The following is an 18,841-nucleotide window of genomic DNA, read 5'->3' as shown; positions in this document are numbered from 1 at the left end:
TATCGTCTTGAATTCACTGAGATAACTTGAGTATACGATCTTCTATCGATCAGGATATTCTATCTTGTTTTAAGACTTCATTTGTTTCTTTACAACTTTCGTATACCAGAAGCCTATTAACTTCGCCCGTTAATAGCTATCCTAGCTATACTCGACGGTAAATAACCGAAGTTTCCGACAATAATATAACTAGATTTTTATTTATATGTTTTTTAAATATTTTATATTTAATATTTTAAGATTTTTATTTTTTATTATTTTTTACTTCTAGGAGAAGATATAATAGATAATATTTATCTAGCTTCTTTGGTGCTAGTTTAAGTAATTAAATTATTTTAGTTTTTGAGTCTAGAATCTAGATTTTAGTTTAAGGATAATAAAATAAGAAAAAGAGTGATTTTAAATTAAGTATATTAAGTTATCTAGAATTAAGATATTAGTCTATTTATAAATTTATAAAGATTGGTATTAGTAAATAAATAAGAGTTTAGTTTAATATAATAATATAATATTAAATTTATTTAGTTATTAAACATAAAGAGACTAAATTGGAGAGAAGAAAAAGAGAAAAAAATAATTACTAGTTTTTTTTCTTTTATTTATACTTTCTTTTATTTTAGATATCTATAAGCTATCTCTGTTATGTGCTGGTGTCTAGTAATCTAGATTTTTAAAAGATTCTAATAATGTAGAATACTGGCTGGTAAAGGTTATTTACCCTTCTTAATATCATATAGATCCTCTGGCAATCTACAGTATGAATCAAAACATGGGGTAATCCCTATAAGGTATATCTAGCCTCATATCTTCCCTGCATGTGATTCGTCCACGGGAGGCGGCCCGCGGGTACTTCCGCAGTAACCGTGTGCCGCCAAGCCAAATCGTACTAGGCCGTCACATATATAAGGGTAAGATCTAGCCAGTAGAGTTAACTATCTTAATTATAATTATTTATTCTTAATTATTAAGCTGTAGTAGATGTGGATAGTTATATTAATTATTTTTAATAATAATCTTTATATTTATGTAGAGGTCTATTATAAAGTTAGTCTTATTAAAATTATAGATATTTTTTAATAAAATTTTATATTTAACTATAATCTTTTATATATAATTAAAATATTTCTTAATTATCTTTAGATTTTTACATTTAATATACTTATAGTTATATCTTTATAAAAATTATATTTTTAGTTTTAAATAATATTTAACTAGATTATAAATTTAATTCTTGCCAACTATTTAATTTCTATATTAAGAAAGAAGAATATTAGCTATATTTTATATTATAAAGGATTAGAAAGGTAATTCTTATTTATTTAAATCTAATATCTATTTAATAAGCGATTTCTTTTTAAATTAAATTAATTTATACCTATTTGCATGTATCTTAGCTTTTATTGGGATACTATTAAGGTGATGTGAGAGAGTTATATATAGTATATTATAAGTATATACTATATGACAAATTAATAATAATTTTTTATTTTTAAAATTGGATATAGCTAATAAGATTCATCCTTCTTGTTCCTGAGAATTTGATTGATTTTTATTAGGAATTAGTGGCATATTGGCGCGTTGAATATAGAGAGTTGACTCATTTGACGTGCTTGGAGTTGAGTAATCCGCTCGGTGGTGTGATCTGCTCGGGTGTGGATTACGTTAACTAGTTGAGCCCTAAAAGCCCATCTCATTGAAGATGATCAAACTCGTGGAATCCATTCTACACAATGACAATCAACCATATCTTCTTCTGGGCTTCAGCTGCCAAATTTTCAATCTTTGCGGTCATTTTATCGAACCATACTACAGCCAATCGGCTATACTGAGATGATCTGCGCGTACGACAACACGCTCATCGGATACGGCAGTGACTATCCTTATTTCTGGCTGAAGCAATTGCCCGATAATAAAGAACCGTTTTCAAATCATATTGCGTTTGATGCTCCAAGTAAGGTTGCCCAATATGGAGACAAAGCCCCAGCTAGCTGACCGAGATGGAATAGATCGAGAAGCGGTAGATCAGTTCTACCGAGTCGCACTGTAGGTCGCCTCCGCTTGATATACCTTGGTAAATTTCTGCTATATTAAGGGTTGCTGATCAAGTTCCAGGCAGCACGGTGGGCGTTGCAATGGACCACCGGGAATTCGAGAAGAGATGAGCCGCCAGCCGTACTATGCGGCCTTTATCTCTGATATGGATGGGAACAATGTGGAAGCTGTCTATGTGCCGAAGTAGTTGCCTAGATAGAGTTATACTAGGAGCCCTAGGTTGAGCATCGAAGCACATCTAAGAAAATATTTTTGAACACACTGTATTTATCGGTTATTATATGACTTCATTCAACTATTTGACCAACGCCATGAAGCAATTCACGGTGCCTTTCTTTCATTGAGCCGTAGATACTGTGAAATAAGGCCCTTCATCGTTTCCTCAAAGGGCATGAATTGCCATCCAAATGTTTCATGTGTTTCCTGAGCATCCAGCCTCCATTTCACTGCGGTCAACGATCCCCCCAATGGCAATACTTTGCTTGACACCTCTTCTGCAAAGGACTTGTTGCAGATATTACGGATATCAACATCCCAAACGACTCCATCTGGTGTGTCTGAAGACAAAATGAATTCAGAATATCCAGGAACTCGCACTGCATCCACTGCGTCAACATGAGCCCGCGCAACATCGGCAACATGCACCGGGGTTCCAACGTAGGGGAACGGAGAATTGAGCGAAGACGTAAGCGCAGGTGCAAGTACTGAAGCCCGTGTACCTTGAAGGAGGCTTTCAGCAGTCGCAGATGGGTCAAAATCAAGGCGATCATCAGGGCCAATCACCACCGAGGGCAGAAGGTTAACGAAATCAAACTGGGGTTTAGCTTCGCGAATATAGTCCTTTGTTGCAACTCGAGCAAGGGCTTTGGAGGCCCAGTAAGCTTGCATCGCGCCGAAGAATGGGCCTTCGACGCTCGTGTTCACGTCCGTTACTGGAATTCAGAATATCTAAGTGACTGTGGAATATTAAGTCGAGACTTGCGGTGCCATACCCTTGTATAACCTCTCACTGTCTGGATTCATGTTCCATTCAAATGGAATTAGCGTCACACCTGAAAGCTTGATCAGCCTTGTTTCTCCGGTCTTCCGTCTTCAATGATCAATTTACCCACATGAAGATGTCAACACAACACGGCGAATTGACGGCACACGGGATGCCGCTTCCAGGACAGTCGTGACCATATAGACTGCCGGCTTGATAATATCTGCATCGTAGTCGTCGGTCTGTTGAAACAATAATTTAAAAACTAACAGAGGAAAGTAGTTTGGAACAGCGAAGTTACCTCAATAGCTAGAGGCGATGCAAGGTGGATTATAGCGTTGATACCATCTAGGCACTCGAAGAATGAATCCTTGAGAAAGTCCGGAATAACGACGATCTGCAGTTGTCCTTGGTCAGAGCTCTTTGCGATGTCCGGGCTTCTTTTGAGCTCGGAAATATTGGCTTCTTTGCGAACTACCGCGCGAACGCGATATCCTCTCTCAAGGGCTAATGTGAGTGTCTGGAATCCAATGTAGCCGGTGACACCGGTGATCTGCTCTATTAGAACCCCTAATTTCGAAACATTCTTGGTGCTCACTTACTAGTAGATGATCTTGACTAATTTTGTTTGCCATATTTGCTAATTGGGAATTCTAATTTGAAGAAAATATGAGAGAAGTTCATGAATTATGAATTTTGTAGTCCCCTGGCAACAAAGTATACCCAGTCTCACAGAGCTCGGAGTTCCGGGTTGGTCTGCGCATTGAGAACCTTAGTAGAACTACCTAAGAAATGCATGCAACGAGGAAAAGAAACTTAAGTCAAATCAATGCCTAGCTAGATTTCAGAAAGGAACATCTCTGAAGACGCCCAGACGTCGGTTCTAGTTCCAAAGTCAAAGTTGGGTGCACTGGAACCCGACGTTGCCCTCTCCCTCATTCCGTCACTGTGTGCTCTGATGTCTACCTACGTACTCTAAGCATAAAGTGTGGAGAGGACCATCTAATATTCCATGAAATTATCTGTGTTTTCTCGTAATGAAATCGTATGTACATGATAACAAGGAACAAATGTAAACTTTTTAACAAAATCTTAAATCCAAAAACGCCTTGCCATGCTTAGCCAGTAAAACAAGTAGGAAATGAAAGCCCTTTTCATCATGTCGTTAGAAAACAAATCATGCAAAGTCAATAAATATTTCAAGTGAACCCTTTACTCGTAGAGATCCATATCACCGCTGTTCTCTTCAATTTCTGCCAATGCATCGTCAGAATCGACCATTTCTTCATCGGCTACTTCACTCTCAGTGTGGTTAGGCAGAACGTCGATACGGCCATCCTTCATGACCACCTCGGCAATTTCACCATCTTGGATGCTACCACGGAGAAGTAAAACTGCAAGTCTATTGAGAACCTCGCGTTCAATGAGACGAGACAGTGGACGGGCACCGTAGGCAGGTGAGTAGCCGGCATCGCCAAGGTAATCCTTGACCTCTTCCGTACAATTAATCTTGAGGTCCTTATCGTTGAGTTCCAGACGCCGCTGAATTTCGTTAAGGCGGATATCCACAATCGAGCGAATCTCGCGTTTGGTGAGACGATTGAAGATGACAATACTGGAGATACGGTTGAGGAATTCAGGGAGGAAGTAGTCGCGCAGCGCACCCATGACTAACTCTCGTGTGGCGGGCTCGATTCGGCCGTCTTTAGCTGTTGGACGAGCTAGGTACTCTGCACCAAGGTTCGAAGTCATGACAACTATACAGTTTTTTGCATCAACAATGCGACCTTGGCCGTCGGTAATACGTCCATCATCCATGAGTTGAAGCAAGACTGTCAAAACCTCCTTCGCAGCTTTCTCAACCTCATCGAATAGCAGGATAGAGAATGGACGGCGGCGTAGATTTTCGGTCAGTTGCCCACCAGCATCATGGCCAACATAGCCTGGAGGCGCACCGATCATACGGCTAAGTGAATGTCTTTCCTGATACTCGGACATATCAAATCGTATCATAGCCTTTGGATCATCGAAGAGGAATTCAGCAAGCGCTTTGGTTAGAAGCGTCTTACCAGTACCAGAGGGTCCACAGAAAAGGAAGCTAGGAGGCTGGTTTGGGTTCGCCAGACCAGAACGTTGCAAGCGGATTGCATTGGAGACAGATTGTACAGCTTCTTTCTGACCGACAACAATTTTGGCCAAGTGCTTCTCCATCTGCAGCAATTTGTCCTTCTCGGTGGTCTTGAGTCTCGTTACAGGAATACCGGTCCAGCGAGCAACAATTTCGTTAATTTGGTCGGGGCCAACGGCATCGGGCATCAGTGTTTCTCCTTGATTGCCTGCTCGAGCACGATCCTCGGCATCAGCTTTGGCTCTCTCAGTCTCGAGTCGCTGAATTAAAGCTTGAGTTTCCGGGATGGCATAGTATTCAAGATCGGCGGCTGTTGCAGTATCACCAGAGCGCATGGACTCGTCCCTCTTGACTTTCAAAGAATCCAATTTCATCTTTGCATCTTGGATATCCTTACTGCGTTTCTTTTCCTGTTCGTATTTTTCTCGTAGAGGGCGCAATTCTTCAGCGACATTCGCTGCCTCTTGTTTTGCGAGCTCGAGACGAGTTTTTGACGCAGCATCCTTTTCGCGTTCCAATGCATGTATTTCGATCTGCAATTGACGCAATCTTCTCTCAAGATTATCAAGTGCCTCAGGTTCGGATTCGCGAGTGACACGGACTGCTGCCGCCGCTTCGTCGATCAGGTCAACAGCAGAATCCGGGAGTCGACGAGCCGTGAGGTATCGAGCTGCGAGTGTTGCAGCGGACACGATCGCACCATCTAGAATGTTGACTCCGTGGTGGACTTCATATCGCTCCTTGAGGCCTCGAAGAATGGAGATGGTCTCTGGGACTGAGGGTTCTTTCACTAGAACCTGTTGGAATCGTCGCTCAAAGGCCTGGTCCTTCTCGATGTATTTGCGATATTCTCCGAGAGTGGTGGCACCGATACAGTGAAGCTGACCACGAGCCAACATTGGTTTCAACAGATTGGCAGCGTCCATGCCTCCTTCACCACTAGATCCGGCACCCATCAAAAGATGGATCTCATCCACAAAGAGAACAATAGTTTCGCGAGAATCCTCGATTTCTTTGAGTACTCCTTTCATTCGCTCTTCAAATTCACCACGGTACTTGCTGCCGGCTACCAAGGAACCAACATCAAGGGATAGGAGTTTGCAATGGGCTAGATTGGCCGGCACATCGGCATTGACGATGCGACGAGCAAGCCCTTCCACCACGGTTGTTTTACCAACACCAGGCTCACCAATCAAGACAGGGTTGTTCTTCGTTCGGCGAGTAAGAATGCGGATAACCCGTCTGATTTCTTCTTCACGTCCAATGACAGGGTCGATTTTTCCTTCCCGTGCAAGAGCAGTCATATCAATTGTGAACTTTTTGAGATTTTCGTGTTCCTCTTCGGAATCGGCCGTCTTGGAATCCACTCGTTTGTTGCCTCGAATTTGTGAAACAGCATTATCGATAAGCTTCACGTTCGGAATGTTGGAGTCGGAAAGGGCTTTCTGGACTTGGCTGTCCTGGACAAGGGAAACGATCAGATGGTCAATAGCAACGAAGCTATCTCTTTGGGTTTTCGACAGCTCGGTGGCGGCTCGAATGACTTTTGCTAGGGCGGGGGAAACGGCAACTCGTTCTGGCGGCGGATCTTGGCTCGGTTGTCGAACAAGCAGTTTCATCAACGCTCGTTCTAGTAGTTGAGGATCTCCACGCGCGCGCTCAACGACCTGTTTGAAAAGGGGCGCTGAGGATGAATCTCCCGAGACGCCAGCAGGTTGATTTTCGTCATCCGTGCCGCCAGCTGGAGGATTCAATAAGGACACTGCAAGATGTAAAGGGAGAATCTGTGAATGTGCGTATTGTTCAGCGAGGTCGTTTGAATCGAGGAGGGCCTTGTTGGCCCGGTCTGTGAATTGGGTATTGCTGTTCATGATGTATCGTAAACAAGTATGTACAGATCCGAAGAGTGAGAATCAATTCGCCTTGTTCGAGTAAGACGAATACGAGGTTAAGTAAACCCCAAGCTGGAGGGAAAAGGTACCAATGGATCAATGTAGCAGGAGGAAGTTGAGTTGAGGAGGAAAGAGTCGAGGGCAGAAGATATAGGCAAGAGCCGCCATCAGGAGAGACGTCACGGCAGACCCCGCGCCTGCCCGTTTATTCGCCCAGCTTCCGCTGCCTTCTGGAATCATCTACGTCACATCACGTGATCCTCCAACACACAGCAAGAAACACGTCAATGCAACAACACAAACAGCAATGACATGTGTCATGGCTAGAACCGCCGTTAAGCCAATTCTTAGCTGAACAAAAAAGGAAGTGTTTGTGCATTAATTTCTCGTCTGCCCCTTCGAGTCCACGACTATTCTTTGATGACCGATTGGACAACCGAGAGCCGGACATTGCACGTAAGGATGGATATATCGATCCAAAGAGAGGTAGACTACCTCATCCTCCGTTACGTCTTCCGTTCCACCACAATGCAGTAGCGATGGTTTATTCTCTGTCGCTTGACGGCTTTCGTTTTGCATGGAGCATATAGCATTGATGCCTCTCCAAGCAAGATTTTCGTGTGCCGGATGTGATACGTTTTCTTGGAAAAACAGGACAGGTCTTTGCAGTCCACGTCGCTATTGCCGAAGGTGTTGGTAGTAAGAAACCTGAATTTAGGATTTCAATAGCCATATCCTCTTCGCTCATGGCGTCCATCACGGCAGGGTTAGAGACAGGGAGGGCTGCACGCATATATAGTACGGCTAGCAAGATTGGAAAGGCTTCATACGTGAAAAGGTTCTTTTTCGTTGTGAATGTCAGCGCTATGAATTCTCCACTGTACCGGATTCCCTATATTGGTGCATACATGTATCGAAAGAGCGGCTTGAGATATATTGAGAGGTAGCCATGGACGAAATATAAGGAAGTCTTTTCTGGCATCGTAGCTTGACTTCACGCTGTCACTGCTATGCCCTGATTGGCCTGGAGCTATTCTCCCAAGGCTCATAAGCATGTCTAAGTAAGCACTTTAGAAATCATTGCAGATAATTTTTGGCTCGTCTAAGGATAAACCTGGATGGAGATTGGACAGCCTCAGGCACTGACGGACCATCGTTTGAGGTCATGTGCAAGCAGCCCTGGGAGCGGAAGGAAGAACCGTAGCAGTTCTTTCCTTATAACCATGGGTGTCTATATGTTGTGTTGTCATCTTTATTCTCTTGCTACTCACTCACTCACTCACCCACTACATCATCGAGTCCTTTTTCACTTCTGCTTCGTCTATGGGAATGATCCTGAGTTAAACCCCTTCAATCCTCAGGTTCTGCACTTGCGCCAAGGGGAGTCCAAGCGCTCGAGAGTTGGCTGGGTCCCTGATGAACTTTCTTGCATGGAGAAAGCCAGAGGAAAGGAAAAGGTCTTTTCGACTGCGAGAAGAAATAACCACTTTTACAGCTATCAAGCGTCAACGAGAAAGACCATAGTCTACGTCGAGATGAAATTCCATGGATCAACTGATCTATGCATGCATACAGTAGGTTACTCGAGACACAACATTAGTTACGCATCATTCCATCCAACATACCCACGATTTACCACGGTTAAGGCGGATACAATGGAAACCGAGCAAAACTAAACAGGGCAGGATCGAGGCCTTTTTTTTTCCTGGCTAGTATGAATTCAGACTTGCTTTGCCGATGACTGTTGCATGATTGGCCAGAAGGGGGGTGGTTGAACTCGGCCAAAGCAACGACTGTATTACTATTAGTCTATTACCCACAGCCATTCAACACGGGCTGAATGGATGGATGGCAAACCTGATTAACCCCTCCGAATCCACTCCTCCGGCGCTGGTGACCCTCTTTTCTTTGGCCTGTTACTGGGGACTCTCGCCTTGTGGTTGGCCCTTCGTCAGCTGTGGTCTCCATTATCCTGCCGGTGACCCTGTCCAGAACAACTCGTGTTGCATTAGTTATTTGACAGCATCTGCCATCGACAACCCTTCCTAGCCGGGTCACTAGGTTGCTAAGTGAATAGGAAGTTTGCCCCCAGACAGTACTATTAATAAGTACCTCTCTGCATCCCGTCGCTGGAAGAAGAGATTTTCTCTTTTCGCTGCTCATGCCAGTTTCTCTTGTGCCTACAGTCTGAATATTCCACTATAGGCTAGGCTATAGGTAAATGAGAATCTTCATTTTGTTTTGGTTTCGCTCAGATAACTAGCGGTTGTTGGGAATTTAAGACTATTGAGGACAAGCTTGAGTTCTGAGGCTGATCGTTTCGCAGGATTATCGGTCGCTTCTTGCGTGATTTCTGCATAGCTGGTGTGCTCGAAGAAAACCCACTGCAGTCTGCATCTCATTCGACTAGAGCAACGTGCTCGACGGCATAATTGAGATTGGCGGAGAAGATCCAACTTCCTTTAAGCCATGTCCGACAAGCCTATTTTTGTTGCTACTCATCCTCGGGCATGCTCGACGGCTTTTGAAAGGGTACATCATACACTCCCTTTTTGCTGCGTTCAAGAGCGCCCCGAGGGGTGAATCCCCAACTGACTTGGCGCTCTTAATATAGGTCTTTATGACCCGTCGGGACTCTCTCCAATGCATCCACGAGCCATTTGGAGACGCTTTTTACTTTGGCCCGGAGAGGCTAAGTGAAAGATATGAGGATGACGAAGAGGCCCGAGTCGCCAGCGGCTTCAGCACGTCTACTTTCAAAACTATCTTTGATCGGATTGAAAGGGAGTCCACTCAGGTTAGACAATCCTTGCTTAGCTTTTCTTTTCTTCAATTTCTGTTTTTATAACAAATCCATACCTATCCCTTTCTTGCCTTTTCGTACTTAGGTTGTGGCTTCCCATAACCCCTTGCGTCATTGTCCACCGCCGCTTGCTTATCAAACAAAACCACGCCCTTGATTTGAGACTTACCTTGCCGATGGAACGCAGGGTAAACGAGTTTTTATCAAGGACATCATTCACTATCTGGTTCCTCCCAACGGAAAACCAGCTAGCGTTGCTCCATCTTTGTTCAAGGTGAAACGCGGCATTGGCACCAACGATGATGTCAACGGCCATGCCACAGCTAATGGAGCAAATGGCGTGGCCGCGAATGGGGGAGCTTCAGTGAAAGCTCCCCCTTACCCTTATGCGACAGAAGCCGAGCCCGAAAATCCAACCGTGGTGCCTCTGGAGCTCCTGTCCAAGTTTCATTTCACTTTCCTCATCCGCGATCCACACTACAGCATACCGTCTTACTATCGATGCACAATTCCGCCGCTGGACGATGTGACTGGGTTCCATGAATTCTCCCCATCCGAAGCGGGATATGACGAAGTGCGTCGGGTGTTTGATTATCTGCGAAAAGTCGGTCTTGTCGGACCACGAGTCGCAACCCCGGTAGCTACAGGCGATGGAGGAGACAAAAGAGACGGGATTGTGGATCACCAGCACCGTCCTTCTAGTAAAAAGAAGGGTGTTGAAATCTGCGTCGTAGATGCAGACGACCTTCTAGACAACCCATCCCTGATGATTGAGACATATTGCAAGAGTGTTGGCATTCCATTCGAACCTGAGATGCTCTCTTGGGACACTGAAGAAGACCATGCATTTGCTCGTGCCGCATTTGAGAAGTGGAAGGGCTTCCATGACGATGCCATCGCTTCGAAAGAACTCAAGGCCCGTACTCATGTAAGTAGTGGCAACATCTTCAATTCGTTACTCTTTTACGGATTCTTCTTGCAAGCAGAATGCGCGAGGCTAATCCCAAATGCCACAGAGCAAATCTTTCAAATCCGAGGAAGAGTTTGACGCCGAATGGCGAGAGAAATTCGGAGAAAAGGGCGCCAAGGTCATTCGGGAGACGGTCAATCGCAACATGGCAGATTACCATTACTTGAAGCAGTTTGCACTCAAAGTTTAATTAATGATAAATCCGAGGACTAGCATTCACTTTTCAGATTGTGCAGGAGAAGGGAATTTCCATTCTTAATCCATTCATTCAACTAGCGTTAGCGAGTAATGATGACTTGGTCTTGAAATTGGGGGGATATTTTTATATTGACAGATTGCTTCATCTTCTCTTCCCCGATGTCTTTCTTTTCCTGATTCTGATGTGAACTCTGGATACTGACGCACGAGCCAGCTTTTCGTTCTTTAGCCAGCCTAGCCAGCTCAAAGATGCCTCTATCTTCTCACCAGCAATTTTGGTCTACCCAACCAGAAATTTCACCACATATTTGTCAATCTTTACTCTAGTTGAGCATTACTCCGTATTATGCGTTCATTATCCAGGGAAAAGAGTGCTACTACAGTGGTAAGCATATTTAGAAGCGTATCGACGTATCGATAATCTGATAAGATAGATAGATCAATGCAACATTGCAAACACCTCTATTGATCAAAGTCTAAGTAGGTACGCGCAGTATATATGGATAGATACATCGCACACAGCGCCAGTTTTGTAACGGGCTCTGATTTCAAAGTCAAACATACGTAGATGTATTCTCAGATCATGCCAATGAACGCGGGGAAGCAAGATAATTGTTTGAATAAGGGGGAAAGAAAAAGAAAGCCAAAAAATAAAGCCCCCATACATTTCGGGATATATATGAATGAGCAACGAGATTAATGTTTATATTATACAGCGGCATATCCTCCCCTTGCCCCGGGTCCTTGAAGCGTGTTGATGACGCGACGTATCCAGTCCTGAAAAATGTATGGAAAGTCGCGGATGGTGTCGGCGTGCGGGAGAAGATCCCAGCCGCGGGCACCGTATCGGTTGTAGTTTAGCCAGGAGCCGAAGATGAGATAGGCGGCGACAGAAAGAAAGATACTGGATTGCGAAGAAGAGCGATGATTAGCTTGGAGTCAAGTACGAGAATAATAGAAGATAGACGATACTCACATGATGATCAACCAAGTGAACAGTCCCCAGTGACCGCTACCAGTGGACTCTGCCGGGTTCTCTCGCTTGTAATTCTCACACGCATATTTCGTCTTCCAATCGAGCCGTAGGACATAGGACTTGTCATCAATCAGGTCAAAGCTCTTATATTGGAGACTTCGGGTCTTGTCCTCCTTGGGATCGCTGTCGCTGTCGCCGTCATCGCCATTGCCATCGCGGCTCATCTTGTTCTTTGTCTCTTGTTCATCGATATCATCGTCATTCTTGAGACCTTCCAGACCTGTGCGGTCAGGATCACACTGAAACTCGATGACGGCTGAAGCTGGCTTTGATCGCTTTGAATCGTCATCCTTAATTTGGCCTCCGGATAGTTTGACTCGAATACCCTCGGTTGAAGGGTCCTGTGTTTTCAGACGAGTAACCTCAGGATCCTTGCTGCCGCCTCCGAGCGGGTCCAGTCCGGCAATAGGTAAATCCTTCTCTTCTATTGTGTCTGTGTCGAAGTCGTGGATCTCTCTGAATCCGCAAACTAAAAAACAAACCCAGAGCGTTAGCAAGTGCTCCGTAATGAAAAGGCAAAAGAGAGAAAAGCAAACTATTCTTCGATGTTCCACAGTTCAAATTCCCGCGCCTCGAAGCGCCTTTGAGAATATTGCAAATGTTCAAGACATAGGTGGTGTTGACGGAATGGTCCTCGAATTCAACAAAATGCGAGATCTCATGTACACCACCCAACGGACTCAGGTCGAAACCGATATTATCAACACGGATATTCGAGCAATCGAAGCCGAGAGCGGATGTGAAGGATGGCACGAGGAGTGATAGTAAGGATGCACACGCGGTCTGCGGTGTGTGGACTCGCATGACGACGGGCGGAGAGGGCGCAAACTACAAATCACCACAAATTATATGAGAAGAAATAGAAAACCATCGGTTTGTAGAAGGACGCAACCAATAAGAGAATGAGCTAGAACGGAGGAACAGAAATTGGCGAGACAATAATGTGCCCGTGAGCGATTCTTAAGCAAGCTTGGACGACGACGACGATGATGATCACGAGAGCCAAGGCTGCTACGTATTATTGTATGGTAAACTAACCAACCCAACTGTATGGGCGATACGGCCTTGTGACGAAAATTACATCTTGACTACATGCACAGACCACGTGCGGGATATCCACAAAATCCATAGCCAAAAAGACAAACACATTCTGATCCCCGATACTGGAATAGAATACTTGAATTTCTGGGGGATAACATCAGTGAATCCCAAAAAAATGCTGCAACATCGAATGGTACGTCGAGAGCATCCCCTTCCCTGTTGCATAAATGCATACAACATTCTATCCAGTCCGCACGTACTTACCAAGCCCTTAGCTATCCAAAGACGAGGAGGCCTCTGCAGGCGGCGAGGACAACGAGGTCCGTCGCGAAGATCAAGAGAAAATCAATCGATTCAGCAGACTGCATCAGCGGGAAACTGTGCTCGAAGAGCGGTTGAAAGGGAAACAAGTGAGTCTCTTTGACATCTTATCGGTGGTTTATGTTGTATCATATACTAGCTAGCTAGCTACTAACCAATCTTCCAGAAAGATAAAGAAGATCTCGAAGAAATATCAACCGAATTAGAACTAGCAGATGAAGATGAATTAGTACCGTGAGTTCTTCTCCCCGACAACTTCCTTTCAATCTACTCAGCAAATCTATCGGTCTATCTGACGTGCTTCGAAAGATACAAAATTGGAGACTCATTTGTCCACCTCCCTCTCACCGACGCACAATCACTTCTCTCCACTTCCTCGTATGAGATTGATGAAGAAGTCTCACGCCTTGAAGACTCGCTGGGGGAATTGCGCGAGGAATTGTCGCAGTTAAAAGCTGCTCTTTATGCGCGATTTGGGAAGGCTATTAACTTGGATGTCTAACTAGATACTCCTTGCCTCACCCTTTGCTATCCCTAGTAATGTTATGAGTTAAGAATAGAGAAATCGAACGATTCTCTTCATGATAGTATGATCGGCCTTTGAAGGATTTTACCGGGGTTGGCTTCTATTGATGCAGATATGAGACATCTACACAGGCCGGATGAAATTTGTAGATAATCTACATGAATCAGTAATATATCTTTCACAGAATCAGAATCAAAAGAAATTGATACACACAGAGGGCATATTGCCCCTTTTTATGTTTCAAGCATGACCGTGCATATCATATTAATGCCCTGCGAAAATATGGGAGGAAAATCGTTGCTCATCGCCGGCATAGATAGATTGTCGTTACACCAAGTAAAACAAATAGTAAAAGAGAAAAAAATTTGGAATATGCTATGATGTGACCAACCCACTCGTCGAACGCCACCGCAAAATAATCAAACTCCACCCCCGCCCTTCTCTTCCCCGAAATGCAATATATGGAATTAACTGAAAACCGCCGAGGCGGGTAAAAGCACCGTTTTTATATGATATTGGCGATGGTCATGCGCGAGCTAGGTGCACTGGATCTTGAAGGAGAACTGCTAGTCGTTGAAATTGACTCCTCTTTCACTTTTTGAAAATCGGATGACTGTGGAACAACGATTGGAGGGATATCTCGTCGTTCATAATTCCGCTGGTGTAACTCAGTAGCGAGATATTGTATCGTCCTGTCGATCCATTCCCATCCCTCCCAATCCGAGTCACTGGAAATTCTCTGCGTAGCTTCTGGCATTGACGATGAATAAGGTGTTGATCCTTGCGATGGCATGCTTTCAAGTTGACTGCCTGTTTCGCTACCTTGCCAAATCCAGCTACCGCTCGTCGTGCTCTGCATGTCGCCCGATACATACGCAACCATCTCTTCATCTCGGTCAATTGGGCCAGTATCATTGCGTCTAAGGCGATCTAGTAGACGATTGAGAAAGAAGGCGACATAACGCCCGCATGGTCCTGTAGTGACATGGCTGTCCCCAATAGTTTTGCAAGCCTGTACACATACCAAGGCAGCTGCAAAATCTTCACGGAAGATGAGAATCATCAAACAACGCCAAATGTGCGTACATAGCATAGTTGTAGCCGAAGATGCCAACAGGGTCTGCCACTCATTGTGGGCGCCTGCGTAGGCAGGTGTCGCTGGCGGCGTGTGCATACATCGTGAAAGAACGCGAGCTGTGTCCTGGGCGATCGATAGACAATGATCTAACGCGGAGGATCGGAGGTCCATAGGGCAATAGGGAGAGATATTATGGCGATGTAAAATGAAGCGCGCGTTTTGGAGATAAATTATAGGCGCCAAGGAGCTGGGATCAAGAAGGTTATCCGACTTGGGGTGGAATTGAATCGGGAAGGTAGCTAAGCACGCATTGAAATGGCGATCGAATATCTCGAGAGTCGCAGGACTAATTACTGGAGATCTCAAGGTTTTCTTTATCTGCCCTATTGAGCGAACCACATGAATAGTGGCTAGCAAAGGATTTGTTTGCGAGACGTCTGGAATACGCGCCCCTTCTGAAATGAATTGCTCGTCCACCGGACAAGGTAGGTCGACATCACAATCTTGATCGTGGATCGAAATGGGCTTGCCCAATTCTAAGCATAGCAGTCTGCGAGAAAGTAAGTATTTATACCATACAGTGCATATAGTCGGCTTCTTTGTGCCCAAGTGCCATCATACCTGTCCCACGCATAAATCCCCCACCAGAGTCGTCTCCTCGTTTCGCGCTCAACCGCTGACCAAGGACCTGATTCAATGTGAAGACCGATATCCTGCGCCACCCTGACTGCCGAACCGAGCCAGACCCAGCTGGAAGACCTCGAATTCATCTCATTCAAAGCAATGCTTACGAGAAGTGCCACGCGGGCCTGATCCATTGAAAACTCGTCCACCCACATATCCAAGATAGTCTGTGAAACCAAGAGATACCCTTGTGCCTCCTGTTGCTTGTTCGATTCCAAAGAGTGCATAACACCACAAGCCAAAACGCCAAAAAGTACAGCAGCCCATTCTCGACTAGTTCCTTGCAGCGTTCCGCGCTGGTATAATGATTCGTACTCGGAGATGAAGCTGGGCCAGTGAATAATGGGCATGACTGCGTGAACGTAGGTGTGATATTGTGCTAGCAGTCGATCTGCAACTGGCTTTGAAGGAAGCGCCGGTCCGTTATCTTGAATGAGGGATCGTGACACTACTTGTCGGTATGGTGGCGGCACTTTTATGATTCCATAACCTTGGTTGCGTACATTGGCGCGAACTCTTGAAAAGTCTTGTGGTATTGTAGGTCGATTTTGACGGGTCGGCCGATAGCCAACATCTGGAAGCTTTAGTACCGGTTGACCACTCATGTCAAATTCAACATCCATCACACTATCAGCTTTCAAAACACCCGACCTTAGCTGGTGTAATTGCTGCTTTGTGCTACTTAATTGCTTCTCAAGATCTTGAACTTGTCTAAATGGCCCGAAAGTCAGAACGGAAATCAAAGGCGGGCCTTTGGAAACAGAGAAGGTGACAAACTTGATCGAAGACATGCGCCTATTGGTTTCCTTAGTGAACTGACAGCGAACCTTTCGATTCAAGCATTCTGTACAGCTTGATGACTCGGATGCGTCGCACTATGTTTGTTCCAGTTTGCGAATTTAGTCTGATTGCTAATAATTAGTGATTGGTTTTCTTACCTTCACTTTCCGTTCGCGACAAGCGTCACAACTGGGATCCTTTCGTCTTTGCCGGTAGGCTCTTTTCTGTTGGGGTGGTCCCACAGAGCCTCCCATGTGAGGGACAAGACTCGGAGCATCGGGTAAAGATCCATTCCCATCAGTCAGGACGGATGCGCGATCCGCTGGAGACCTGGATCCCGAGTCGTAGGAATGAGCATAAGGCGATGAAGTAGGGGGTATGGGTAGCGTAGGACCCTGCTGGGCGGGCGGATGAAGTAAATACGCCATCTGCAAACCACTGCCCGGCCTGCTTGGGGGAGCGGATGCTAGGGCAGATGGCGGAGGCAGAGAGCCTTGGGGGGACAAAGATGCCAGGAGCGAAGCCGATTCATATGGGGAGCCTTGTTTGCTGGGGTTTGAGGGTGCTGTTGATAACAATGGTGCTGGGAATGGATTCATCCTTGTCGCAGACCCCCAATCATCCAGTCACATACAATGCAATGCGTAGCGGGAAAGGCAATCCACAGTGTGGCAAGCCCCATGCGCCGTCTCCCTGATGTTTCCAGTCTGTCGATTTCCACCCCTTTCGTGAGTCACACCACCGGCTGTTGGAATATGCAAGCTGTCGCGGACAGAGGGGAAAGGAAGAACAAAGAGCTAAAAGGGCATTCGAGCAAATAAAGAAATCAACAGTACTGGACCAGACGAAGACAAAGAAGGATAGTTAGGATCTTGGAGACAGGAAGAAATTGAAGTTCAAGGGAAGGAGGACACGGTGTTACAAGAGAGCTTGTGTGTGTGAGCGTGAGAGGGAGTGAGGGAGAGAGATGCAGGAAGGTTAAGCAGCGCTGGTGGTGATGGCCTCGAAGAGGAAGGGACGGGGGCGAGTCACAGGCAATGCAGAAAGTTCACCCCGGCCGGCAGCCAATCAGCGGCGAGCAGTATGTATTCAGCACTAAGCTACTCACTAACTAACAAACTAACTAGATGCACTCTGTGCTTAACTTAATTGCATGCACTATCTTAGCATGTAGAGTAGGCTCTTAGAGTGAAATTGTTTCAGAGCAGTGTCCGTGTCATACCCTTTTAGTGGACGCCCGTCACTTGCTTGGCTCGTTTCCCGGCTTGCAAGGCCGACAATACTGCACGGTACGGTACGGTACGATACATGCATATTCGAATATCAAGACGGAGCACCGATACTAGAACAATGAATGCGAATGGCAGCCATACTACGCAGTCCTCCTCATAGATAGTCGCCCTTAGTAGGCGCTTAACAATACTCATGCACTCCGTACTGAAAGAAGCTAAGCTGTGCTACATCCAGATCCAATGCAAGTCAGGATGGCCCTCCGCCAAGCCCCGGCTCCAGCAGCGGGGTGCGCTAAGAGCTTAGGAGGGTGCGTCGTTTAAAGTTCATACCGGATAGTAGATTGCCTGCCTGCCTGCCGTACCGTATTGGTATTGGTATTGGTATTGGTATTTAGGTCATTGCCATATCCGGAAATTTCTGATCTTTGCTGGGAACCTCAATGGACAAAAGCCCATCTTGCAAGGAGAACACGATCTGTCCGGGGCATTGCGCCTCCCCAGTTTCTGAATTCCAGACCCTGCACAGACAGCCGATTCAAGGCCGCTGAAACCGCAAAATAAAGCTTGAAAGCGGAGCCATCTCCGACAAATACGCCCTCGGTTCGCGTCTAGTCAGATCCTTCCAAGCACATCATCATCGACATCAACATCAACAAACTTCCAGACAACTAGATCGACCATGCCGTTTTGCCCCCCCGCCCATTTTTCTGCCGTGCCATGATCCGTCATAGTCATACTAATTTAGCACCATCATAAAACTCCCCGTACTCCATCTAAGCCAATGGAAATCCTGCCTCAACACAGCCACATACTAGTGGATCAAAGCGTACGTAAATCATCATCATCCTTTTTTTTTTTYSWYYKWKTWTCYCCMTTTYCTTTTCTTTTCTTTYCTTTYYTTTTTTTTTTTTTTTTTTTTTTTTTTTTTTTTTTTTTTTTTTTTYTTTCTTTCTTTCTCTCTTATTTTTTCTTCGCTCAGATGCCAGGGCAAGACAAGAGTTGAGGAGTTCAAAGATCAACCTGCAGCGGCGGAAAATATCCCGAATAAACCCCTGCCTGGCCTCCCTCCTGCTCCGATGTTTCTGCAGAATGGATATGAAGATCAGATAACTAATATC

General features: G+C 45.3%; 5 protein-coding genes across 5 annotated transcripts, besides 3 other annotated features; 2 read left to right on the top strand and 3 right to left on the bottom strand.

Annotated features, from left to right (window-relative positions):
- Window positions 1–234: a repeat region (Identified by RepeatMasker using a combination of RepBase library and repeat library created with RepeatScout).
- Window positions 180–1,248: a repeat region (Identified by RepeatMasker using a combination of RepBase library and repeat library created with RepeatScout).
- Window positions 898–1,665: a repeat region (Identified by RepeatMasker using a combination of RepBase library and repeat library created with RepeatScout).
- Window positions 1,666–2,373: 708 nt separating this feature from the next.
- On the bottom strand, window positions 2,374–7,033 carry UA08_01129 (Heat shock protein hsp98; the record flags this gene model as incomplete). Its single annotated transcript, XM_020259882.1, has 6 exons — window positions 2,374–2,984; window positions 3,165–3,276; window positions 3,336–3,604; window positions 3,637–3,652; window positions 4,009–4,036; window positions 4,251–7,033. 6 exons carry the CDS (start codon window positions 7,031–7,033, stop codon window positions 2,374–2,376), a joined length of 3,819 nt encoding a protein of 1,272 aa, XP_020124525.1.
- Window positions 7,034–9,523: 2,490 nt separating this feature from the next.
- Window positions 9,524–11,017, top strand: UA08_01128 (hypothetical protein; the record flags this gene model as incomplete). Its single annotated transcript, XM_020259881.1, has 4 exons — window positions 9,524–9,586; window positions 9,669–9,851; window positions 10,045–10,785; window positions 10,874–11,017. The coding sequence occupies 4 exons, from the start codon at window positions 9,524–9,526 to the stop codon at window positions 11,015–11,017; spliced, it is 1,131 nt and encodes a 376-aa protein (XP_020124526.1).
- Window positions 11,018–11,733: 716 nt separating this feature from the next.
- UA08_01127 (hypothetical protein) lies at window positions 11,734–12,865 on the bottom strand (the record flags this gene model as incomplete). The annotated part of the gene is made up of 3 exons (XM_020259880.1): window positions 11,734–11,929; window positions 12,002–12,494; window positions 12,544–12,865. The coding sequence occupies 3 exons, from the start codon at window positions 12,863–12,865 to the stop codon at window positions 11,734–11,736; spliced, it is 1,011 nt and encodes a 336-aa protein (XP_020124519.1).
- A 412-nt stretch (window positions 12,866–13,277) lies between these two features.
- UA08_01126 (hypothetical protein) lies at window positions 13,278–13,925 on the top strand (the record flags this gene model as incomplete). The annotated part of the gene is made up of 4 exons (XM_020259879.1): window positions 13,278–13,295; window positions 13,378–13,512; window positions 13,590–13,657; window positions 13,733–13,925. The coding sequence occupies 4 exons, from the start codon at window positions 13,278–13,280 to the stop codon at window positions 13,923–13,925; spliced, it is 414 nt and encodes a 137-aa protein (XP_020124520.1).
- A 529-nt stretch (window positions 13,926–14,454) lies between these two features.
- Window positions 14,455–17,090, bottom strand: UA08_01125 (hypothetical protein; the record flags this gene model as incomplete). The annotated part of the gene is made up of 3 exons (XM_020259878.1): window positions 14,455–15,577; window positions 15,649–16,586; window positions 16,650–17,090. The coding sequence occupies 3 exons, from the start codon at window positions 17,088–17,090 to the stop codon at window positions 14,455–14,457; spliced, it is 2,502 nt and encodes an 833-aa protein (XP_020124517.1).
- Window positions 17,091–18,841: the final 1,751 nt, after the last annotated feature.

The sequence above is a fragment of the Talaromyces atroroseus genome, assembly GCF_001907595.1.
Source record: "Talaromyces atroroseus strain IBT 11181 chromosome Unknown scaffold_0, whole genome shotgun sequence".
NCBI lineage: Eukaryota > Fungi > Ascomycota > Eurotiomycetes > Eurotiales > Trichocomaceae > Talaromyces > Talaromyces atroroseus.
This window is presented reverse-complemented; position numbering and strand designations above follow the sequence as displayed.